This window comes from Diospyros lotus, chromosome 6 (genome assembly GCF_014633365.1).
Source record: "Diospyros lotus cultivar Yz01 chromosome 6, ASM1463336v1, whole genome shotgun sequence".
NCBI classification, from domain to species: Eukaryota; Viridiplantae; Streptophyta; class Magnoliopsida; order Ericales; family Ebenaceae; genus Diospyros; species Diospyros lotus.
The window spans coordinates 1,743,408-1,768,527 of NC_068343.1; the positions used below are offsets into that span (position 1 = coordinate 1,743,408).

General features: G+C 33.7%; 3 protein-coding genes across 7 annotated transcripts; 2 read left to right on the forward strand and 1 right to left on the reverse strand.

The window, feature by feature from the left end:
- The first annotated feature begins 633 nt into the window (after positions 1-633).
- Positions 634-5,898, forward strand: LOC127804612 (uncharacterized). 2 transcript variants are annotated; one of them, XM_052341491.1, is made up of 17 exons: positions 634-773; positions 872-984; positions 1,079-1,187; positions 1,295-1,359; positions 1,980-2,018; positions 2,365-2,461; positions 2,569-2,656; positions 3,079-3,142; positions 3,221-3,306; positions 3,427-3,508; positions 4,085-4,164; positions 4,337-4,421; positions 4,523-4,591; positions 4,669-4,736; positions 4,818-4,866; positions 5,169-5,672; positions 5,752-5,898. In XM_052341491.1, the coding sequence occupies exons 1-16, from the start codon at positions 707-709 to the stop codon at positions 5,544-5,546; spliced, it is 1,539 nt and encodes a 512-aa protein (XP_052197451.1). In that variant the 5' UTR covers positions 634-706; the 3' UTR covers positions 5,547-5,672; positions 5,752-5,898. The 2 variants fall into 2 exon arrangements, with proteins under 2 accessions (XP_052197451.1, XP_052197452.1); XM_052341492.1 differs by having other exon boundaries at positions 3,230-3,306.
- A 158-nt stretch (positions 5,899-6,056) lies between these two features.
- On the reverse strand, positions 6,057-12,370 carry LOC127804611 (mitogen-activated protein kinase kinase 3). 4 transcript variants are annotated; one of them, XM_052341488.1, is made up of 10 exons: positions 12,235-12,370; positions 11,454-11,696; positions 11,111-11,365; positions 10,190-10,408; positions 9,952-10,089; positions 9,652-9,819; positions 8,908-9,021; positions 7,586-7,693; positions 7,020-7,111; positions 6,057-6,603 (listed from the first exon to the last, which is right to left on the reverse strand). In XM_052341488.1, the coding sequence occupies exons 2-10, from the start codon at positions 11,553-11,555 to the stop codon at positions 6,243-6,245; spliced, it is 1,557 nt and encodes a 518-aa protein (XP_052197448.1). In that variant the 5' UTR covers positions 11,556-11,696; positions 12,235-12,370; the 3' UTR covers positions 6,057-6,242. The 4 variants fall into 4 exon arrangements, with proteins under 4 accessions (XP_052197448.1, XP_052197450.1, XP_052197449.1 ...); XM_052341490.1 differs by having other exon boundaries at positions 11,454-11,579; positions 12,235-12,354; XM_052341489.1 differs by having other exon boundaries at positions 11,454-11,576; positions 12,235-12,348.
- Positions 12,371-19,253: 6,883 nt separating this feature from the next.
- On the forward strand, positions 19,254-21,236 carry LOC127804143 (LOB domain-containing protein 25). The gene is made up of 2 exons (XM_052340927.1): positions 19,254-19,475; positions 20,589-21,236. The coding sequence occupies exon 2, from the start codon at positions 20,604-20,606 to the stop codon at positions 21,153-21,155; it is 552 nt and encodes a 183-aa protein (XP_052196887.1). The 5' UTR covers positions 19,254-19,475; positions 20,589-20,603; the 3' UTR covers positions 21,156-21,236.
- The last annotated feature ends 3,884 nt before the right edge of the window (positions 21,237-25,120 follow it).

Genomic DNA, 25,120 nt, shown 5'->3' on the forward strand with positions numbered 1-25,120 from the left:
AACATAATTTTAGTGTAATTTTTGTAAACATAATGTATCATAATTTTAACTCAAATTCATAATTTTAATTCACAAACATGAATCTCACATTCACAATATGTAAACATTATAATTTTTCAAGCATCAAAAGTATAAGTAAACATTAATAAACATATTTTAAAAAATATTAATTATGTTTGGGAAAAAATAAAAAAATATATTTAAAAAATTATATATAAAAAATTAAAAATAAATTACTAACGGGCCGGCCCAAATAGCCAGCCCATGGGCCGCCCCTGCACAGCAGACCCACGAGCCGGCCCAGCAGCCCATGGCCCGGCCCACTTTGGCCCATTTATTAAGGGCTATAGGGTCGTGTCGGGCCCAAATTTTCATTTCCTTGGCTTGGCCTGTTTCTCTTGTGCTCCAAATTCGACCCGGCCCACCAAATGGGTGGGCCAAGCGGGATGCGGGCCGGCTGCCCATTTCGCATCTCTACCAAATTGTTATAAAATAAAACCATGACGTGGCTAATTATAGAGAGTCGTAGTTAAGAAGCCACTGCACCCCGCGGAAACAAATTGAATTTTCCCGCCAAACCAATCGATTAATATCGCGCCAAGTACACAGTAGACAATTACCCGGATGCGTTCACTTGTTACTGTACTTATCATCCGCCGCCTCATCTCCTCGACGAAACTTACCACTGCGACGCGCTGATCGGGAAATGGAATCCCCCAAATTCCAGTCGTTCTTTCAAGATATCCGTTCAAGAGAGCTCAATGGCTTCAGAGGTTTGTCTCTCGCCTTTTCGTTCCATCTAGATCTCCATATCTTTGCAGAACTCAATGAATGATAGATCTGCTTTGTTGTTTATTTGTACGTGTTTCAGTTCGGAAGCGACCGTATCCGCGAGATGATTCGTCCAAGGTCACTGAGATCGGAGCCGTGACCGTCGAACACAGCGGCAGCGATACACCCCCGATGGCAATCTCCTTCTGCAAGGTGAGTTTTTCGTTGATTTCGGCGTAATCTACGCATTTGATGCAGTGGTTAGAGTTCAGGAATTAATTATTTTGCGAAAACCATATTTTTTCAGACAAGTAAAAGTTCACACATTCTTGCCGTGACTGACGAGGATGGGTATGTTAGCTTGTACAATTCTCGGTTGAAGCTTCCATCTCACTCGAGTTACCAGGAAAATGCAGGTAAGATGAATTGATTGAAAATTTATTGAAGGGATGTGGCTGTTGATAGCATTGTTGATTGATATACGGTAGCAGTAAGTAATGATAGCTGTACTGATATTTTGCAGAAAGAGCTAGGGTTTCTGAGTGGGTTGCCCATGAGAATGCAATATTCGATCTATGTTGGATCAAGGTATCTCCAAATTTTTGCCTGAAGATTTTCCAGTTTGTGCAAGCGGGTTAGAAGCATTTCTGTTTCCAATTAGAGCAGAGTCTTTGAAACAGGGATGTTCCCTTTCCTGTCCCGTACATGCGGGCATGTGAAGAACTCCGTTTATTCTTAGACGCGCTGATTCATGATTTTATTCCGTGTGAATTTTTTTTACTAGGCTTTTGCTATTTCACGGGCATCCGTGAGCAAACAACTAAAAAAGGTTTTATGAATGGCGTCACACTCACTATGCAATGAATCAAATGAAACCTTTATCTTGTCAAAAAATTGCGAGTACCAAGTAGCAATTGCCATTTACCAATACCGTTTTCAAAGCAAGGATAATAAAATATAATGGGAAATTGGATGGACTGAATAATAAATTTTAGCTCAACGAACTCATCATGCCTGACAGTTTTAGATTTACCAGATCACTGATCTTCTCAAGTTTCAACAGGGATTAAAGTGACGTGCACTGAATGAACGGTTACTGCTGAATATAGGAAAACCTAGTTGAAGCATTTAGCTATTCTTTCTCCCTTCAGGATTTTCTGGGTATGACTGTTTTGGATGCTAACATCATAGCATTTGGGTTTGTGCAGGAAGACACCAATATTCTAACAGCTTCAGGTGATCAAAGTGTAAGTACCAAATTTTTGAATTTAGATAATTTGCATAGGCGACATTTAATTCCTAGTGAAATTAACAGGTCTTGAAAATAAACTGCTCTGCTTATCTAGTTTTATTGGCTGTAGCTTGCTTGGATCAATACCCCATTTTGATCAATTGCATTGATGTAATGTCACACAGCACCTAATTATGTCTGTTTACACATCCAAATCAGACCCTAGAACTGTTGAAGGTCTAGATTTAAATGCTTTTGTCAATGAAAAAAAAAAAGTACATAGGCAGTGTCAGAGTTAAGTTCATTTGATTGTATGCTTCCGGCTTCTTGGCCAATTACATGCTCGTTGCATTTATGAACAGATAAAGGCATGGGATGCGCAAGAAAAAAAATGTATTGCAGCATTGATGGGGCACACAGGAAGTGTCAAATCCATCTGTTCTCATCCAACAAATCATGGTAAGTAGATAATTTCATTTTCTTGTTCATGATGTTTGGCTTGAGTTCTATTTCATCATCTATGAGAGGATGAATGTTGCACCTCTGTTATGTTTTCCATCCAACAGATCTTATAGTTTCTGGTTCAAGAGATGGGTCGTTTGCACTTTGGGATTTGAGGTGCTCCAAAGGTAGAAATGGGATGCTTCTAGTCACGTAAGTTCGGCATGAATGTTAGGAATATGATTAAAGTACTTAATTTTCTTTTTCCTATTAGGTATTTTGTTTATGACAGGGTAACACATCTACTTCCATCCATGAATATCAAAATTTCAGATGAAATTAAAGTAATTTGGGAGGAAGAAAGAACTGTTTAAGTAACTTCAGTTCTTTGGATGGCCAATTGCATTACCTCGAACATTCCAAATCTCATGATCAGAACTTCAAATCTGTTCATCTTTCACTAACTTTTGCATTTTTCATCCTCAATAAATTTAACGGTGTAGTATGCCGAGGCCTGCGTTTTTGTATAAATTGGTGAAGCCCTTCAAGCAAATATGTCCTCATCAGTGATTTCTTAAATTATCCTTCTAAACTTATTACATTCCACACAAGCTAATTCTTCGCCACCTTGTCAGTTCACTTGCTGAGGTACACGGCGCTCATATTTCACAGCATGGAAAGCGGCTTAGGCGTTCCAAGGTTTATTCAGCAGCCTTATTTCACTGTCAATTATTCAATTATTGAATCCATTGTATTATATATTTATCTGGTCTTCAGATTTTTCAGGCTGCTTCGAAGAGCATCACGTCAGTTCTTTACCTAAAAGATGAAATTTCCATTGCGACCGCTGGAGCAGTTGACAGGTGGGCAAAGATGCTTCCTAACATTCCACTACATCAAATAATAAACTCCTGGGTTGAAGCTATTCAATCCTGGATTTGGAATTACTGAATACTTACTGTATTGAATTTTGATTATTTCAGCGTTGTTAAATTCTGGGATGTCAGAAACCTAAAACGTTCATTTCTTCAGGCATTTCCGGATCCTGAATTATCAGCTCAGAAGGTTAGTTGGCATGCACAGAAAATACTGAGAAACTGGGGGTCACCGTTCAATGCAATGATCTTATATGTGATGACATTATTTTCTGCCATTATCGTATTGCCATGGCTAGATGTAGAGGGTGGGAATTGCAGATCACACAACACGTAACAATTAAACAATTTAAAATATTCCGTTTATGCTTTGACACCGGGTTTTTTTTAAATAACAATATTTTTAAAAAATTATTGAAACAATATTAAATTGATACTAATTACTGATTTGATATTGCGATGATTAAATGCACAAACACACTTGACAAGCGAATGTTTTGATAAAACAATAAACATGTTACTTGGCCTAGCATATTTATTGTTTTATCAAAAAACACACTTAAGTTTATTTTTTGAAGAAAATAAGCGCGTTTATTATTTACCACACTTGTTAAACAAAATTTTCAAGTTTTTTGATTGATACTAAATTAGTAGTATTTTTAATTCGGTGCTGTTCTGATTTTTTTTTAAATAATGTTATTTTAATAAAAAAATTCCAAAACAACTGCAGTTAATTGTTTGTTCTTTTGCCCCCATCGAATTCCAGGAAAGAGGGTTACATGGCGTTTCTAGCCTGTCACAAGATTTAAATGGAGTATTTATTTCAGCTTCTTGCATGGATAGCAGGTATATTCCTTTTTTTTTTTGGCTGAGAATAGCAGGTATATTTCACTACTATAATTAGGAACTCGCTTTTGAATGTTTGTCTTGTCGTGGGTTTTAGCCATGGTTTCCTTATCCGTACTTAAGGATGAAATATATAGAAAAAATGTTACTAAATACTGCTTCTTTCTGGCAGAATATACCTCTATAATGTGCTCCAGCTTGATAAAGGTCCCGTTCAATCTTTTTCTGGAAGCCGGATTGAATCATTCTTTGTGAAGGTAAGCTCTGTTTTATGAATTATGAGCCGAGTTCTGATTCTCTGCTAGGGGACTGCTGGGCTATTCTTTTTAATGTACTGATCTTACTGATCCAATTGCAGTCAGCATTAAGTCCTGATGCAGCTCATATACTCGGTGGTTCCAGTAATGGAAATGCTTACATTTGGCAGGTTGGTTTTTCCAATGTACTTTCTATCTGAGTTTGCTTTTGTTGGGAATTTATATACTCCTGTGTGAACAAAACCAGGTGAACAAACCCGAAGCAGATCCTATCATACTGAATGGCCATGATGGAGAAGTTTCAGCTGTCGATTGGTATATGCTTTCTTCATTGTTTGATCATAGGTTTCTATCTGAAAAACATGTAAACAAGCCTCTGAAACTGTTTTTTAACAGGTGCCAATCTGAGATGGGGAAGATAGCAACTTCTGCAGATGACTTCACGGTAAGCAAGGCAATTAATGAAGCAGCTCATGTTATTCATCCATAAGGATCCCCATAATTGCTTGTTCACTTTTAAACATGTATCATCGTTAAGCTCTAATCCAATTACATAAAGTCAGCTAGACGAATTCTAGTTTGTCTGTTATTTTCATCTATAATCTTATAATTTTCTATAAAACTCATATTATATCTAAAAGTTTCTCACTAAACCCTGTTTTTGGCCGCCTTCTACTTTTGCTAAATACTTGCTTCATTTCATCAATTCTTTTAACGGACCAAGTGACATTTTTAACATGATGGTAGGTGCGGTTTTGGAATATCCAAGACAGTTGTTACTCTAGTACTAGATCTCCATCTTCCTCCCGAAGGAGAGTAATGGCATTGGCACCACCGGCATTGAAACGCAGAAAGCTTCTCATGGATGCAGAACCAGTAGCTCTTGACAGAGGTCCTGGAATTTCTGCATCAGATGATCAACTGCATCAAATTAGTTCAGCGTGTTCAAGCCCAATGCCTGAGTATGGTACTCCTAAATCTCAGGAAAAATTCTCCTCCAGTTTAGACTTGAAAGAAAATGCGAAGACGCCTGAAGCCGAGCTAAAGAGCCCATCTTCAGTTCTGAACCCTCCCTCCTCTTTGAAGAGAAGAACGATCCGTGATTACTTCGTAGCTGCTTCATAAGTGTTTGTGGTCTTAACTATTGTTCATATGGAATAATCTTATGGCGATTGTCAGCATAGATCCAACCCTTGGGCGACTGGGTTATTTGCTCAAGAAGACAGTGAATGATCCTTAAACTAATGCAGAGTAAGTACCGTTCTTTCTTCAGGATTTTGGTTTCGCAGAAGTCTTGAATTGCACGCTAAACTAAACTGCCATTTTGCAGGTTTGCATGCCAACTAAACTGTCTTTGACCGGAGAGTCTTTGTGATATACTTTGAAGATATTCAAACATATTGATATTTAGAATTAATATGATTGTTAAACATGCGTAAGCTAAAGTTTCTTGTGTCTTGCTCTTGCTCTTGCCCCACCACAACTTCAAACTTTGGATTGTGTGGAATTTGGCGTCAGTAACCATACAATTGAGTAGTCACAAGTTGGAATTTAGGCAACAAGAACTTGAATTTTACATGTATATCTAACAGGAACGATAAATGCTAAATGGCATTTGAGAACGGGTATGTGAGACCATTTGCAGGAATTGTTTGGGAAATAGATTGCTTGAGAAAGATAGCATCAATATGTCAGAACAGGTTACATCCTCTGCCAACTATTCAGACTAATCCTAGGAAACAAGGTTTGACTAAATGAAGTAAAGATCTCAAGAAGAGAATGAAATTTGCTCACCTTGCTGAGAGAAGGTAGTAAGATTTTCTACTGGATGATATAAAGCTCTTGTTTAGCTATTACATAACGACCAATGGTATTTTTTGGTTCCATGACAAACTGCTCCCGAAATGTACCCATTCTTCTGGTAGACATGTCAATTGAAAGATCTTTAAAATTTGGCAAGCCCTCTGCTTGTACACCATCTCCGCATATTAAAAACTGATTGCCAATGATAAATGATCCTGATACACGAATTGCAACTCCATCCTGGCCATGAGCGCGGCATATAAGTTTTTCCACGACATGAACAAGCTTTTCTGGAGGCCAGTCGCCTACTAATGTACTCCGGATGCTTGACAAAGAGCCAAAGACATCACTTGGGCCAACATATTCTTTGCCTGAGAAACTAGGAACATAAAGGCTTGTGTTAATAGAGTGGTTGGATCCCCGGGCAAGACCCAAGTGAAGCATCTTAAGTAAGCCCAAAACTACTAAATTTGTTTCTCCTAGTTTCCAGTGAATATATACAAGAAGATTTCTACAGTTGTATTTCATGTGTGAATCACCATCAGTTAACTAATGCTCAAAAGTTAGTAGGCTCAAGGAACAAAAGTTAAGAGACCAAGTTCGGTAGTTTTAATCTTTTAAATAATAACATCCATACATCCCATGTTAAGAATTAGAAATTTTGTAGTAAAACACGTCTTCCCTTAATTTATCAAAATCTCAACTAAGGCCTGGCTCCAACTAAGTTGCAGGTTTAATCAACTTGAATTCAATTGGTAGCATTGAAAGAAGCTTCAATATTTCAAGAGTGAGTACCTGAAAACTGAGTCTTCGCTGTAAAATGTCTTTGTGTGAAGCCAGAGTTCATCAGGTCCATCAAAAAGTAAATAATAGTGTATCGTCAGCATCTGGCCAAGTAACAAGATGAGATTAATAGTCATGAAAATAGAAAAATAAACTGCTAATCTTTGTTTATGAATTAATTGTAAGGGCCCAATGGCTAATCTAAACTCTTTGCAGAAATCCAAATCCAGGTGGTTTAACCAATGAACTGTTCTTTCTTCTCTAATGTTCAGTAGCTGGTGTAGCTTTCAAGATGCTTAGATGTGTTATTACATACATGCATGTATCAATGGGCTAAAAATGCACACTTGTAAGAGAAGCATGCATTTAATACTAATGAAAAAAAATGGTAGCTTCAAGCCTTCAAAGACATTGGCTGACATGTGATATGATGTCTTACTAGAAGATACAACCATTGATAAAGATGGTTGGAAAGCTAGAATTCATCCTTTCATCCCCTAGTCATTTTCAAAGGATTGATAGTTTGATACAGTCAACAAAACTAGATAAGTAGTAAGTAAGAAGAGTTGGTAACTCACGTCAGCCAAATCCTTCAACTTCTGCGTTGGATTAAAAACACTTCGGACAAATGCTCCCAAGTCCACCCCAGCATCCTCATACTTTGTGATGAATGGGTGTGAAAGCAGCTACAAAAGGAGATAGGTAGCACAAGTTAAACAATGCCACCTTCAAAATCTCTCCTGTGACGAAGTTCAGGGACAATCTGATAATTAATGAAGCACAAAAGGTTTCTGCATGGACATCAAAGCATTTAGAGCTAGCTAACAATGCTATGTGTCTTACAGCACAACTGCCCAAGTATATCTCCAACGCTGGCAAGTGAATGATAAAAAACAATTTGAGTGAACCTAAAGGGGAAAAGGAAGTATAACGGGCAGCAGTAATGTTATTATTTTGACCCTAGGTTATGCATTTCTTGCTATAAACATGAAGAAATTTGTTTATTATTGAACAATCCTCTTTGGAAGTTAGCCTTGGGCAAATTTTTATAATTATCAACCAGCTTCAACGGGACCAATTATCAGAGTTCAAGATAGGTGTACAGACCTTCTCTACTTGATGTCACTATAAATCTCAACAATATTTGTGATGTTTAAATAAATTGGGAAAGGGCAAACTGACAAACTCTTCAAGTTATAAGAGAAGTAGATGTAAGTATCAAAAGTTACATTGTGGAGGTCAAAGTACAACATCATAAAAGGAGGCACTACAAAATCCTGGACAAGCTTATCATGTTGTAACAGAGATAAAGGGAATTTGATTCAACATGTATTAATGGGGAAAAAATCCTTTTCTCAATCAAGGGATGACCATAGTAGCTGCCCATTTCACAAAAAGTGGTGTAGAATAAGCTTGTCATCATGTCTTTGGTAATTGTAGCAATATGTAAACCATGGCAAATCCAGAGAAAAATTCTAGAAACGGATGCTTCCTGTTCATAGGCATTTTAAAGTTTACGACTATTTTGAACAAGTATCCCTATCTATCATATTCATTATACAAAAATCTAGAGAACACACTTAACTCCTGGTGCAACCATATTAGCTGCTGAAATTTTGTTTATGCAGGAGCTGGCATGTAACATACAAGAATAGTCATTTATCAGGGAAAAATTGCCATACATCTCAGACGGTACAATTGTAAACCAATTTCTAGGCCATAGAGTGAATACCTTGACCAGTCAAAAACAGCCACTCAAAATCATTACAAATTATGTGCCGGGTCAGTACTTGGAATGACATTAGGCCTAGTAAAGTCTCATTGTTTATTCAAATCAGATGGCATTTCCTAAAGCCTGAAAAATCCACCAATAGAGCAACAGTATATGTCTTTTCTTCACCTGTTCTGCTGTTGGCCTGGCATCTGGATCCTTTTGTAGGCAAGCATCAATAAAAGAACAAAACTCAGGTGAAAAATTGTGCTCTGGTGGTGATGGCGATGGGTCATCTAGGATCTGCCGCAAAGAACCACAAATTTTTGTTACAAAACACATCACATGCATATCAAACTTACAACTCAGACGGAGTAAATGCTGAATAGCATTGGAAAATAAAAACAATGAAAGTATCTATGGCCTCAAAGAGATGAGACACAACATTTCAGGAGTTTTTGCCGCATAAGCACACAACTTTTATAAAACTTCGACCATTTAATTTATTACTGGTTTTATACATTATCCTGATTATCAGATACAACTCCAATGTTTGATGGAACTATTGCACCTCCCACTTTACTCTCCCATCTCCTTTTTTCTCCCTATTTTGTATACACACACAACACAAACAAAGATCCAGTCTCACTCATTTGCACAGCTTTTATCCTGCTCAAGTTAGAGAGTCTGCTCAATTGTCATCACTTCAGAGATATGGCACCCGACACCAATGATGGCATAGATACATTAAGCATAACCTACGAAGTACTATACCCTAATACTTAAATCTCTGAAATCAGGCCACTGATGCCTTCTTCTATTGCAAGTTCTGAATTCAAATCAGATAAAGGATAGAATAAGCCAATAAAGATAGAAAGGAAATAACAAAAAACCAAGCGGGTGTGTACTGTCAGGATAGTTTTGAAATCTCACTTGCAACATAAGATTAACCGGTCCTTCATTAGCAGTATATGGGAATTCCCCAGTACCACACTCAAAGAGCGCAAGCCCCAGGCTCCAAATATCAGCTGGGTAAGAATAGTTCTCATTTCGAATTCGCTCAGGTGACATATATGTGACAGTTCCAACAAAAGTAGCACACTGGTAATCCAATTTGGATACATGTCAGTAGTGAATCTTGAACTGATGTTAATTTATGAATCTGCAAAAAAGAAGAAAAGTAGGTAGCAGCAGGGAACAATAAAAGAAAACATAAATCCAACAGCAACTAACCATTGCCATGGAATTCTCTAAGCCAGCGCTTATACCAAAATCTGTTATCTTTGGCTCCCCTTTGAGATTTATAAGCAAATTTGCAGGTTTTATGTCTCTGTGAACTAGATGTCTAGCTCCATGCAAGTAAGTTAATCCCTTAAAGGAAAACACAAGGGATAAGAGATGTAAAGATAACTGAAATAAAATACAATACATGTGAATGAAGACAAGAGAGAACCGAAAAATGGCATCTTACATGCAAGAGATTTTTAACCATGGATGAAAGGACTGGTTCCGGTATACATTTACGCACTTGTATAATATCCGCCAATGATCCCCCATCCATGTACTCCAGTGCTATGCTTATTTGCCCAGAATCAGGGGTATAAAATGCCCCCTGGAATTCCACAAGACCCTGATAGCAAGGTGCCTCGCACAATGTTCGGATCTCAGTGAGAAGTTGTTGCCTTTTCTCCTGGTAAGCAATTAGATATATATCTATAAGGAAAAATAGAAAGTCAATGGTGTATTTTACCCTGCCAACCTGTAACTTATGTAATCAATAGGCATAACTATGTCATTATCCCTTATAATTTGGGTACAAGTCAGTGGTATTCATACACCAGTAAATCAATATTCCAGATATTTTTATCCTTCAAGATTGAATGGTAAAAATAATTATGGGGTATGGAAATGTTTCTCTTCCAATGCATAAAGTGTATCCAGGATGACAGTACTCAATAGCTGGTATAACGGGAAGTAAGATAAAAGATTGCTTCACCGTGCCAACAATAACAACATAACAAGCTCCGCCATGTAGGGTCGGCTATATGAATTCTAGGCCACCATTTTTTCTATCTACGGGGCCGTATCTTCCCTGTGCCAACATTTAACCAATTTATTTCAAGACAACTGAAACAGAAATAGGAGGGAAGATAGATGATATATGTTATAATTTCCTAGCTTTTACAATAAAAAACCCTGAACAACTTTATGGGGTGAATGATTCAATAGTGGAAGAATAGAAATATAAAATTTGATAGAGAAGGCAAAGAATTATTTTATTTTTTATTTGGTTGTTTTGGGAATATTCCAACTAGTTGATTAATTTAAAACCAAAAGCACTTGCTCAAATTGACACATTGAAAAGCAGTAACAGCAAAAAATGAGTATAAACCTTTTCAAAAATATTAATCTTCTTCAGAGCAAGAATTCGATGAGTGGGTATATGAATAGCTCTCTGAACAACACTGCTGGCACCACAACCTATGGCTCCAAATATTCTCATCTCATGGGAGGCACACCTATACGTCCTTTCAGTGTGGTCGAAGTCATCTTCTGCCCAGGATGAGCACTTTTGCAGCCCGAGCTCATTGATGTTGTATACTCCATATGATCTGCTCAATAAGTTCACAGTGCCACCATCTGACAGCTTCAGGGAAAACAACAACATATTAAAAAAAAAAAAGAAGAACATTCTTTTCACGTGTAACGAGCTTCTTCTCCATAAGAAAACTTACCATATAAGAATCACAAGGGTCCAAGGTCGAGCCAGATGAGAAACCCTTTTCAGCATCGAATAATGGTGTGAGCTTCTTTTTCAGTTCTTCCAGACCAGCCATGATAGGTTATTAAACAAATTCCTCCTCATAAAACGGAAACAAGAATAAGCAACAGGGTCTTGACAGCTCTATATTATACAATCAACCACCGCCTGATTACCCTTCCAATAATAGGGGCAACAGTGACATAAATGAAGATACCTACAATTTTATATCACGTTAAAAAGGGGAACCCTACATCTATAAATCATTAGTAAGTTTCAATTCAATTCACTAGTAACCATTTCTAAGTTCAAATGGGTTGGGAAGAAACAAAGCATAAATATAAAATTACAAAATGTGCAAACGACAATCTGAATCCAAATGAACCCACGATACCTCTCCCAAATTGTTAATTATGACTAGACGTACAGCACTATTCACCCAATTCACAGAAGTGGCAATCGAAGAAAACTTCAGTTGGAGAACTCTCGATCAATTACATCTCAATTACAGTAAAATTCAGCACGACGAATTTTTAACTGCAGTTACACATCTCAGACTCGGAGAGAACCAGACAGTTGGAATAAGCACCAATAATTATACCGTGAAATCGATGAAAAACCCTAATATGGATTAAAGCTACAGAAAACCGGACGGCGAAGGAATCTAAACAACACAGCTATCTTCTTTAAGGACAATCTACACAGAACGATAAAGGGACAACTGAAAGATCAACAGACGAGACAGTATCACTTACAGGTAAAAGCTTCCGACAATCTAATCTTCTCTGGTTGCCGATGCTTAAGTCCATCTTCGTCCTTTGCGTCGGAAACAGCTCAACTCCATTCGTCGCTTCCCAGTTCCCACGATTCGGAATCCACGTCGGATTATTCCTCTTAGAGAGGGGAAATTCCCAAACCATCCTGGCTGGTGCAACGTGGCATCTTCTTATACGTCGATAGTATAATACATCGTTTTTCGCTAGTTTCACCCTTATTTGTAATTTGGGTATTTTAATTTCGAAAATAATATTTGTGTTTGTGAGCACTTCTAATCATTATTTTTAAGAGAATGGTTAAATATTAATAAATATATTTTATTTTTAATATAATATGTATATTTATTATATCTTATTTTTAATATTCATATAATTTTATTAGTTAATAATAAATGTGTTATATTTTAAGTTATTTAATTTATTAATAAATTATTTTTAAATATTAAAAATAAAATATAATAAATATACCTTATTAAAAAATAAAATTTATTTACACTTTATTCTACTTTCAATTTTAATGTATTTTTTCAATCTCATAATTTTTTTATTTAGGAATTTGGATCCATATCATTTTTTTAAAAATAAAAACCCTTTTTTATCCGTTAAAAATGTATTTATCTTATAAAATGTGTATAAAGTATAAATTATAAGAATTTGAGGTCCTAAAAATAAAAAAATAGAGTTTTATTAAAATTGTCAAAATTTTAAAGTCGTGGGTCAAATTTATCGCTTTTTCTTCACAACTGTTTAATCAAGACATTTGACAAAATTGAGAAACATTATTTCATTTATCGGTATATCAAACAAAATTAATTTAAAATTATTATGTCATAAATAAAAATCTACTAAAAGATTAAAAAGTTTAAAAGTGCAAAATAACTTCTTCTTTTTTTGTGCTAAAAAGGTATAAATTTCTTCTTAAGCGAGACGATCCCTCACAACACATAAATTAGATAATTTTGACATCCAAAAATTATTTCAAAGATTCTTCAAAAATAATAAATATTATTTATAAAAAATTCTAATCTTAAAACTTTTGAATATTAATATTAACGTTATTTATAAGAATTTTAATTTTATTGAATTTAAAAAAATATATTTTTTTATATAAATAAACACTCTTATTTTAAAAAATATATATATTTTTACACTAATTTTAATACAATTTTAAATTTGTATTGTCTTTAGTTATTGAGACTTAAGTATCGAAATATTTACATGAAAATTTATTTATGCTCTCCGATCATTCTTTTTATCATAGATTCAAACAGTTTTACAACGACGTTTTTATTTAATAAATTAATTGTTATGTTCGAGTGATAATAAAAATATAATTTTATTTTTTATAACATAATACTCTATCCCATTATAATTTAACTGTGACTGGATCCACCTTAATTTTTAGGCGATAAAGAGAAGGACTCGGCCCACCGCCCGACCCTTTTACATTAACAATATGATCGCCATCACTAAGTAATGATTCTCCTAACACTTTGCCTCGATCTGTAAGCACCGGCCTCCATCTCCAGAATTTAGTAGCTTATAATTATTATTAATTATGATCACAAATCACAATCACCATCTCTGTGTCGTTTATTGGAGCTTTTGCCTTTTGTTGGATGGATGGGTTCGGTCTGATTGGTCGTAATCCCACTTCAAGAGAAACCAATGATCCAGCCAGCCCACCACACTCTTTGCTAATTTATATATTATTATATAAATAAATAATCGTATATTACGAAATTTTATGAATATAAAATATTTTAAATAATATTACATATTTTATTTTTAAATTTATTGAAAATTTAAATACAAATCCTAATTATCAAATCCATTTTGGGGTGAGTGAAATTTCGGAAAAATTGAAATAACTTGATGGTGGTTTTTGAGACCGACCATCACGTGCCACCTCTGCGAATGGACCTCGGACTTGGCGATGTCGGACCTCGACTATAGGACTTACAAGACAATAGAGTGGCGGGGCTAAGGTCTCCCGGGGTGGATTTCGACGCTCAAATCAGTAGAATAAATATAAGTCGTAATAAATGTAAGAGCTGTAGAACTTTTTATACCTGATGAGGACCGGCCCTGATCTTTCGGATTCCGTACAAGATTCTTGACTTGCCACGTGTCAGCCTCTCGGGTAATCCACGTGACGAGCAAGACTATTAGCGCATAGGGATATTCTGATAATTTTAGGTAATGTCACGTCATAACTAAATTGAATTAGTGGTTCGATTTGATTTCTAAACTTGAGTTTTTTGATTATTCTAATTTGATTCGATCTCTTTATTGAAAAAAATCGAGATAATCAAACAAGCTGAAATGTAAAAAATGATATAATTTTTTACTAAAATTAGCAAGTTCAATTTGATTGTTTTGGTTTAACCAATATTTTATTCATCTCTAATTACTTGTATCTACTTACACTTTGTTATTTTTTATTTTTTAAAATTTTATCGATCTGAGCAACTATTCAATCCCTTCAATTTGATTTTTAGATAATATTCAGTTTACTCGATTTGAGCTATTTGTTCCGTTTGATAGCCAAATTGACTGAATGCTTACCCTTAAATTTATTTAATAAATTTATATTTAATTTTTTTATATAATTAGTTAATATTTATTAAAATAAATAAGATAAATCTCTATCAAAATAATTTATCTATAAAATTTAAGATAACTTATCCCTTAAAAATTTTAAATAAAAAGTTATATGATTATTTTTAAAAAATATAATAAATATAATAAAAAATATTTTTTATACGAAATACTTTTCTGACATATTTTTTTATCTTCTTACTTTTCATGTGTCAGTCATCATGTTCTTCCGTATATTCTTTCAGTTTAATTAATTGATTAATTTATAGGAGTGGGGTATTTTATGTTGGGTTAGCATGTGTACGCGCACAAACATAGGACCCTATAATTGGTAATCCACGCCTTGATTTTATCTGGCATGATGATGGTTACAATTCCAATGTGTCAGCAATTAAATTATTCAAAATATTATTATTTCAATATTTTAATTTAACATTTTAATTGATAGAGCATCATATAATAATCTAAGAATTACAATGGAAAAGAAAAAGAGAGATTTCTGATTATTTAAAATTTTTCTTTACTAAGTAATCTAGTATCCTTCAGCATTAAGATAATAATACGATCATTGTAGTCGGATTATATTATAAATTTCTGATTACATCTTTCATGGGCCCTCTATTCTCTTTTTATTTTTGTTTAGGTTTAGGTTGTGAAGGAAGGAATCAAAAAAAAGGTATCAACAACAATTGATTTTATTATGAAAGAGTTCATGATGTTTATATCAAGATACAGAGTGTTATTAAAATGTCATATGTATTCCTTAAACTTTTATGTCCTTTTTTTTTTATGAAATTTTAAATTTTTCATAATTTCAAATGTATATTTGAATCATGAAAAATCACTTACTTAAAAACATAATCAACAAAGATAGACATCCACACTAATGTGATAGTTTTTCGACATTTTCTCAGTTATCCATTTTTCTATATTTGGAGTCTCCTCATCTCCTTATTTCTTTGACATCTTCTCAACTTTCTCTCTCTCTCCAATTGCATCTACTATATCTTTGATATTTTTTTTGTGTCTTCTCTAGTGCCCCATCTCTTTCTTCAATATTTTCTCAACTCTCTCCCTCTTTCTAGCTACGTCATCTTAGATCCAATGACATATTCGATCTCTTTCTCTCTCTATCCAATTACATTTTCTCAACTCCCTCTCTCTCTCTTCAACGTTTTCTAAGCTGATGAGATATTAAAAAACTATCATATTAGTACTCATGTATATCACTTACAAGTTAAATGTTTAAATAAGTGATATTACACTGTTCATGAACATATTTAAAATTATATAAAAAAAAAAAACAGTTCAGGGACAAAAACATATTTTCAACCCTATTAAAAACATAAAACTTTGAGCATTCATAAAACAGTCTCATAAAAATAAATTATATTTACAATTTGTGTCAATGCTAATCATTAAAATGCTAACACCGAACCTGAATTTGGAAGCTCACTGAGTTCCTCGAACTTTGTCCAAAGAATAAAAGAGGTGTACATGCGTGGCGTGGGCCCCAACTTCATTGACAATGATTTGTCGAAGGTGTAGCCTATACTGTGTAGTTATTGATGTACAAATTCAATAATGGAGGCAAACAGCAAAGGCTTTCAGCTCTTGCACCCTTCACAACTATTGACGGAACGATCTTAATTTTGAATGTAACAGGAAACTATAGTTAGAGGTTTAAATTCGCCTTGCATAAATAGTTATATATATATATATATACATTACAACATTTCTCATGACATTGGAGATCATGTCGAGGGAGGAGGTGCAATTGGAGTAGCCACTGGGAGAGAGGAAGAGGAGTGGAGGAGACGTCGGAGAGGGAGATGGAGCTAAGAAAATGTTATCAGAGAGAGCATGCTAAGGAAATGTGAGAGAGAGAGGAGACAATGCTGAGAGAGAAAAGTTGAGGAGACATTAGAAAATTATCACGTTAACACATACGTAACACTTATTGATTAGGTGTTTAAATGAGTAATTATGCAATTCAGTTGTATATTTGAAATTACGAGAAATTTAAAATTTTATAAGAAAAAAAAACATAAAAATTTAAGGGTAAAAATATGTTTTTGACTCTTGTGAAATAACATACATCATAGCATGGGGGATATCACCAAATCTCATATTATAATATATTATTTATTGTAAATGTTTTGGGTATATAGAATTTTTATGATAATGGGTTATTATTATTTATAATTTTTTATTGTAAAAAAATGAGTTGATTAGACTGATAAAACCATTTAATTAGTCTATGTCAATTTTATAAAAAGTGTAGAAGACTCATAAGTAATTGAGTTGTTTAAAGGGAGTTGAGAAAATGTCGAAGAGAAAGAGAGGGAGAGGAAGCTGAGGGAATGTTTGAAAACTACCACGTCAGTGTGCGTGCTTATCATTTGTTGGAAAAATCTTTTAAATAAGTAATTTGACATAATTTAAGGGCATATTTGGAATCACAGAAAATTTAGAATTTCACAAAAAAAAAAAAAAAAAAAAACTGAGAAGGCATGAATCTCCTTGTGTTGTTTTGATCTATGATCAATATGTATCACCACTTCCCCTAAAGAAGGATTCGGATGATTGTGAATTTTGATATTTTTTGAACTCTCTTTTCAATTGTATGTTTTGTTTTTGATATTACGTAACAAATTATGTCTAATAATATATATATATATATATATTATATTTGGGTTTGAACTCGTAATTCCCTTTTAACTAACACTTTTGATAAAAATTTACAGTGTTACATGCAATATAAAAATCAATTCAAGCTAGGAAATGGTTTGGGGAGATTGATTTTAGTTCGATTGAACCCTAATATCACAACCCCAATATGTCACATTAGTGAACATATTATTCTCTTAATTAAGATTAAATTATTTTACTTTTTATGTATCCAAATTCCTAAAATTTGAGTACATAATTTTATTTTTATTTTTAGAAGAAAACCCATAAAGATATATATATATATATGTAAAATATATAGAAACAGGCATGTCAATAATAATTTAATTTGTATTATTTCTGTTTGGCATGGGATTCAAGGAGTTTTAGGGAAGCCACATGTGACGCGGCCTTAATTGGAGCTTATTGTGTCCCTTTTTTAACTCATAATCACTGTCTGATCATAGTTAAGTCAGTCTTATTGAAAATAGAATGAATATACTTGAGGGAGACCTTCTATTTGTAGCCTTTCGGTTTATGTGAAAATGACAAAAAAGCCTATGTTCTCTCTATTAGTAGGGCTACAATTAATTATAAATTTGATTGAGTCTGTTATTTTCTTCAACTAATTGAATAATAATCTAAATTTTTCAAACACCACAATCTTTTACGCCATTATATTGTCTTGTGCGGTAGATATTTTAAGCGATCATCTCAAATATACCATGTAATTTACCTAGTCACATTCATGTGTCTAATTATTTATCTTTTCATGACACATTAAGTCATACTCTTGACATATCCAAATCATGACCCCATCAAGTCCCAATCACCTAAAACATCCATAAAATACTTAGTCAAAGACTCCCCAACTATTGAAAAATATATATACATATATATTGTAATAAATTCGAGTTGTGCACTTGAGTTGACTCGCCTATTATTATTTTTGGATTGATTCGCTCATTATTGTTTTTCGTGTAAGTGCGGCTTTTAGGCTATGGATTATAAGCAATTTCCGTGGATTCAATTTCAATTTCATCATGCAAAATTAGGCAAGTCTTATTTCAATTGTTTATAGTTTTGGTATACCATTTAGGTTACTTAATTTTTTTGTTTACACACACACACACATATATATATATATATATATATATATGAGGCAGCAGCAATTGAACTACATATTTCAAAGACTTGATGTGTACAGAAATCTGATCAAAGCCAATAGGGAAAAAAGAATTTGATTTGTTTCTGTTAATTTTTGTTTTATCTCTTCATCATTTTCAGTAGCAGCCAAGTAACCAATACGTACTAATTAAGCAAGAAGAACAACATCCAATTAAAATGGTATTTTTGGAGCACCCATCACTTCACTGACCAAGAGCTAATGAAATTATTGTGTAAATTTGGCAACCAACTTAAGTCAATCTAAGTCTATTTTTGCTGGGCATGGTGTACTAACAAGAATAGATATATATATATATATATATATATATTCAGCCATCATTTTCATTACTGTCGTCTTGCTTTATATTAGTTAATTATTTAATAACCAGCATAGTATAATTATATCTCCACCGCAATAATTTGGGGGAGAAATATTTAACCTTTTTCAATATAGTTTTAACCCCCCCCCCCCCAAAAAAAAAAAAGTTACAATTTATGTGACACAGAAACTAGTCCTCTTTGCATTATTATATTAGAAGTTAAGACTCGGCTTCCTATTTATTAATTACTTCCATCGTCCTTTTGCTTTCATTTCTTCTCCATTCATGCTTTCTGCCTCATCTTCTTTACCTTTTTGATACTGCATCTAGGTTTTCTTAGCCCAACTCAACCCTGCAATAAGGCTTCTAAAGATTTTTACAGCCAGGTTCCGCCGTGTTTGTCTGCATTGGAGGGGCGGAAGGCGATGTTTGAAAGAAGTTGAGCCTGCACCAAGAAAAGAGGTAGTTTGCTTATGCACATAATTACAACTTTTGTGTTTGTTTTTCTTCATCTGATCCCCATAAACCCTAGCGAGAGAGAGAGGGGGTCGAGATGAGTAAAATTCTTTTGTATTTTGCAAAATTTTGTTTTCTATGACTCTAGGTTTGCAGATTTTGAATTATAGGGCATGGCCCTATGGAAGGTAACTAATTAATTAATAGGTATGTATATATATATACACATATATATAGTTTCATCGATGTTTGCTCATGTATATATTCTGGAAAAAGAGACTTCTTCTCATCTCAAAATGCATATATATATATATATATACCGACAGAAAAAGGTAGGATCTTTTTCTGTATTAATTAGATGGGTTCTATTTTCAGTCTTATTTTTGCTGTAAGTTTGAATTATATATATAGATTTAGCAAAAAATAATTGAACTATATAGGGTTTTGAGGTAGAAACTGCGTGTGGAAGATGAAGGAAAACATCATATATAGTATGGAAAACTATGATTGTCCTATATATATATATATCTTGTGGGCTCTTGTTATTTAGTTAAAAAATTTATGGGTTTTTGTCTGATATATGTCCAAGTTGAAGAACCTGATCACACTCTGAGGATATGTATTTGTAGTCGGCCAATGTTTATCCTTAATTAATTAGTGGATTTCTTTCAAAGATCACATAAAAGATGGAGGCCATTCCTGTCTTCTTCTGATGCATATAGTCAGCTAAGTCTTATCCTAATTAACTATTATAGTGTATGTAGTTAATTAAAAGTCTTGGACATATGTATCTTATGTAATATCTTAATTAATTCAAATTCCTCACAGCACATGTCCATCTCTAATCTCAGTCATGTTCATGCAATCAACATCCATAATATGCAATAGCTAGCAAGCCATAATCTTAAAGCTTTAATTCCTTCTGTTGTCCCTCCAAAACTCAGTCTTGTGTATAATTATGTTTTTACTAATCTATAAGGACATTAATTATTTATAAAACCCTTAAGTTCTATAAACTTCAAGTTTTCCATTTTCTTCTCTCATTGAAGCTCAATATATATATGTATGTATGTATGTATGTATAGATGCTCACACATTCATGAACATTAATGGCTGCAGAGAATCATCAATTAGATGGCTTCCTCCAGCTACTCCAACTCTCCATGCGCCGCCTGCAAGTTCCTAAGGAGAAAATGTCTGCCGGGCTGCATCTTCGCGCCGTATTTCCCGCCGGAAGAGCCGCAAAAGTTCGCCAACGTCCACAAGATCTTCGGCGCCAGCAACGTCAGTAAGCTGCTCAACGAGATACAGCCCCACCAGAGAGAGGACGCCGTGAACTCTCTCGCATACGAAGCCGAAGCCAGGATGAAGGACCCGGTCTACGGCTGCGTCGGAGCCATCTCTGTGCTGCAGCGCCAAGTGATTCGGCTCCAGAAAGAACTCGACGCTACCAACGCCGACCTCATGCGCTTCACCACCAACGAATTACCTGCGTTTCCTGGCCCCGACATGGCGAATCATCCAAGGCCTCATGATCAGCAGTACAGCATGTATGGAACGAGGACAATGGATTACGGGGCCGGTTCTTTTGATCATTTCGGATCCGGGTTTTCTCTTCCATATGACTCTCCATGGAATAACAATAACAATAGTAATAATCCTTCTGGAGATAGTCCCGAGCCATGAGAAGATGCCATAAATATATATGTAAAAACATCATATACATACATATATATATATATATGCATTTGCAGTGTTTTCTAGGTATCTTTGGAGAGAACAAGGTGGCTTGTAAGACTGTGTGTCCCTTATATTATATGGGAGATCGAAGGCCCATCTCGTTGGCTATAGCACATAGCTTGTAGCTAGGTTTTCTCACTGCATTTGGCAGGGAGCACTAGATGCTTGAGATCACGTAATCTGGTGCATATAGGCTATTCGAGATTACATTGGGCCATTTAATATATATTGTAAATGTTACTAAATTGAACCACATTGAGATATATATATATATATATCTTTAATGTTAATTTGTTGTGATTATTAGTTTAGCACTTTCTTTTTTTTTTATTTTAATTCTTTCTGGTAGATCACCTATTAAATTCGTCGAGACCTTTGTTTACATTAATTATATTTCATTATACTAAAGTGACATTTATGAGATTGTGGTAACGTTGATCATTAATCTTTAACAAACCACAAGGGTAGGAAGAAAATGCTCTTCTTAAGTTGACTAATTTTGAAATTAAGACCAAAAACCAATAAAAACGAAAGAAAAACTCATATACATATATATAACCGATAAAATAGGAAAACAAAATAAAGGGATCAAACTAATTAATTTAAGATCTTTTCTTATTTTAATTACCACATTAACTCTCAAAAGCTACAATTAACAACCCTATATATATATATATCTACTTAATTAGGTTCTTGGATACAATATGTATCTAAAGATCGGATTTGTTAATTTCATGCGTTCGAATATATGGTAATAATAAATTTTACACTTTTAGTTAATGAATTTTATTACCTTACCCTTACATAGATGATTTTTTTTAATCTTTTAGTTCTATAACTAAAAATTAAAGGTACATTACCATACACACACACACATATATATATAAGATGAAATAATAATTAATATGTAGAAAATTTGGATGATCTCATATAAACATATATTTTAAAAAACTAAAAATAAGTTAACAAAAATAATAAATCAAAATAAATTGTTAATTTGTATTATTTTAAACTAAATATAAATTAAATATATATAAAAAACAATAATCAAACACATGACCCTAAAATATAAAGAATTTGACACATATTCTATATCAATATGTCATATTAATACTATTGTTAATACATTTATAAGTTGCACCAAAACAAAAATGTGAAATAGGTATAACATAAAATAAAAATGAATAAACGACCATTTTCAAAAAAATAGGAAATAGAAATGGGAAAATGTGTAAATAAAATATATATGTATATATAGGGACCTTTTATAAATATAATTTTTAATATAAAAAATTATAAAAAATAGTTATTCGAAAAAAAAAATTGAGTTAGAGACAAAAAATTATGTCCCTAACTTCCATCTCTAACCTTTTTATGAATAAAAATGAGTTTATAATATTTTTCTAATATTATAAAATAGTTCTTAAATGTTTATGAAATTATAAAATATTTTTTTATATATATATTTCTCAATCGATAAAAAAAAAAAAAAACGTTTTAAAAATGCCAAAATAACACCCCAAAATCCAAAATGTGTCCATGCATCATACCTAACACCTAAAAATATGATGTTAAACTAATGCTCCGCAGGTGGTCGCTTTTTTGCACTTTCTCAGGGACAGACAGATTCATCACTTTAATTATTCACTCGAACGTTAGTTTGAAGTTGGGAAACAATCAAATCTTCCCAAGCTTTTTAGGCCACGGTTCAAAGTAGCTATAAGCTAGCTTTTCTAGGCCGGCCGCCCGGCCCTTCTTTGTCACAGCGTGGGACATGTAAATGTTAACCGTTGCCAAGTCATGGGTGCATTCACCTGGACGCACTCGCCCCATCACTACTGTGGAAACTAAACTTTATCTGTGTGTGTCCAACAACAGCATTGCTTGCTTAATTTGCCCCCTTGAGAGCTAGCTTTGATCCCAACCCAACTTAATTGCTGGCTCTCTTTTGATCACGACGCTGGCTCTTGAGCGCTGTTGCTTGCGAATCATGAGCAGTTGGAGGGTTGGTACGTACATGATCCACCGTTGTCATCTTGCTAGCGGCAGTGGAGTGAACAGAAGCCTACTCTAATATATAGGACCCAGAAAAGGGATTGTTTCGGTTCGGCATGTGATGGTGCCTGCAGCATCTACAGAATAATTAATTAATTGCATGCGCATGATCATTATTGGTTGTTGCACCCATTTGGCTTCCTCGTCCCCCCATCTCCCGTCCATCCTTAATTTTGCATCCACCTGTCTCTATCTCTCCTCTCCTCTCTCTCTCTCTCTATGCATTAATTCGGTGCCAAATTTTTATATATTTATGATCTATGCTTTATAAACTATATATATTATTATATTATTATTAGTATGCAAGTAACGGACAAAGATCGATAGGAGGAGTGTGTTAAATTAAACTATTATAATAAAATTGATTGCGATATATATTCTTAATTAATTCGAGTTTAAAAAACTCTTATAATAATCCATTAACCTAACCTAATATATTATACCATATATATTTAATCCAAAAATTCGTAATTCAAGCTGTGCATGTTTCTTACGTTTCTCAAATAGTTTAAATTTCTATATAAGTTACAATTTGAGTTATTTAAAACACGCGATAATTAAATTATTATAATAATAATTAAGAAATAGTCAAATCATCATTAACACAAAAAACACTTTTCAACCACTCCGAACCAACCGTCGCACACCCTTAATGGTATGAGAAATGGGTAGTGGTGGGTGTGGGGCTGGCGTGGAAGATACCGGAAAGAAAAGAGTTTTTGAAAAGTCACTTTAAAAAATTAAAAAGAAATCCATGAAAAGTGAACGTATGCGGATGATTTGTCTCTCTTTGTGACGCCGAGCAATGAGCACGCGCATGAGCACTTGAAAATAAGGAAGAAAGGAAGGAGGATGGGGGATTCGGGTTTAATTCCACGGGCCTGAAACGGGTCACGTCCGTCGCTGTCGGGCTGGCCAGGAGGCCCACCACGAACCGCCCAAAGTGTCTACCTCAAAGACTCAGTGGGCCTTCGCCAGGGCCCAGTTACTATGCTCATATTCCGGCTAGCTGACAGACTGATTGACTCGACCGCCTGACAGTTGTGTTTGGTACGCGTAAATAGTTTATATTTTTAATAATAATTTAATTAAGATAAAATATTTTTTTATATACTAAATTTTCGAAAATGTTATTTTTATGGAAATTATATTTCCATATTGGAGCAATCACTCCTCCATCGTTAAACTCGAAAAAGTTACTTTTTTAAAATAATTTTTAAAAATTAAATTTATTTTCTATCTTTTTAACAATGGTTGATTATCACTAATATTTTCTTCATTTATTTCACTTTTATCTCTTCTCTTTTCTTTTATAATTTATTACAATTAAAAGTTTCTTGACCATTATTTTTATGAGATATTTTATGTGTATAAAGTTGTGAATAACATTTTGATTAAATTGAAATAATCAAACTAAAATATTGATTCAATTCAATTCAAAGTGTAGATCAAATTGGTTTGGTTTTCAAGTTTGAATGTTTTGGTTATTTTAGTTCTATTTAATTTTCGTATTGAACAAAATTAAAATAATAGAATCGATTAAAATATCAAAAATAATTTTATTTTTCTCGTTTTTATTTTTTCTGTTGATATGATTTTTGATTTCTCCAATTTGAGTATCTATTTGATCGATTTAGTTCAATTTTTTAGATAATTTTAATGTATTTAGTTTGAGGAATTTAATTGATTTAATAATTAAACCGATTGAATATTCGAAAAACACATTAATAAACTATTGGGTTTTGAAATTTTGATATTATTTCTAGATCCTCTTGAAGTCATGAACATTGTTATTGGGCTACATGCTTTCTTAAAAATAAAGTAAATAAGATTAAGGTTAATTATGAAAATAATAT

Coding starts and splice junctions, on each gene's coding strand:
- LOC127804612 (XM_052341491.1), top strand. CDS start 707: ATGGAATCCCCCAAATTCCAGTCGTTCTTTCAAGATATCCGTTCAAGA. Junction 1,188..1,294: donor GAGTTACCAGGAAAATGCAG/GTAAGATGAATT, acceptor GATATTTTGCAG/AAAGAGCTAGGGTTTCTGAG. Junction 1,360..1,979: donor TCGATCTATGTTGGATCAAG/GTATCTCCAAAT, acceptor GGGTTTGTGCAG/GAAGACACCAATATTCTAAC.
- LOC127804611 (XM_052341488.1), bottom strand. CDS start 11,555: ATGGCTGGTCTGGAAGAACTGAAAAAGAAGCTCACACCATTATTCGAT. Junction 9,022..9,651: donor CGGTTAATCTTATGTTGCAA/GTGAGATTTCAA, acceptor TCTTTGCGGCAG/ATCCTAGATGACCCATCGCC. Junction 7,112..7,585: donor AGTTGAAGGATTTGGCTGAC/GTGAGTTACCAA, acceptor TTACTTGGCCAG/ATGCTGACGATACACTATTA.
- LOC127804143 (XM_052340927.1), top strand. CDS start 20,604: ATGGCTTCCTCCAGCTACTCCAACTCTCCATGCGCCGCCTGCAAGTTC.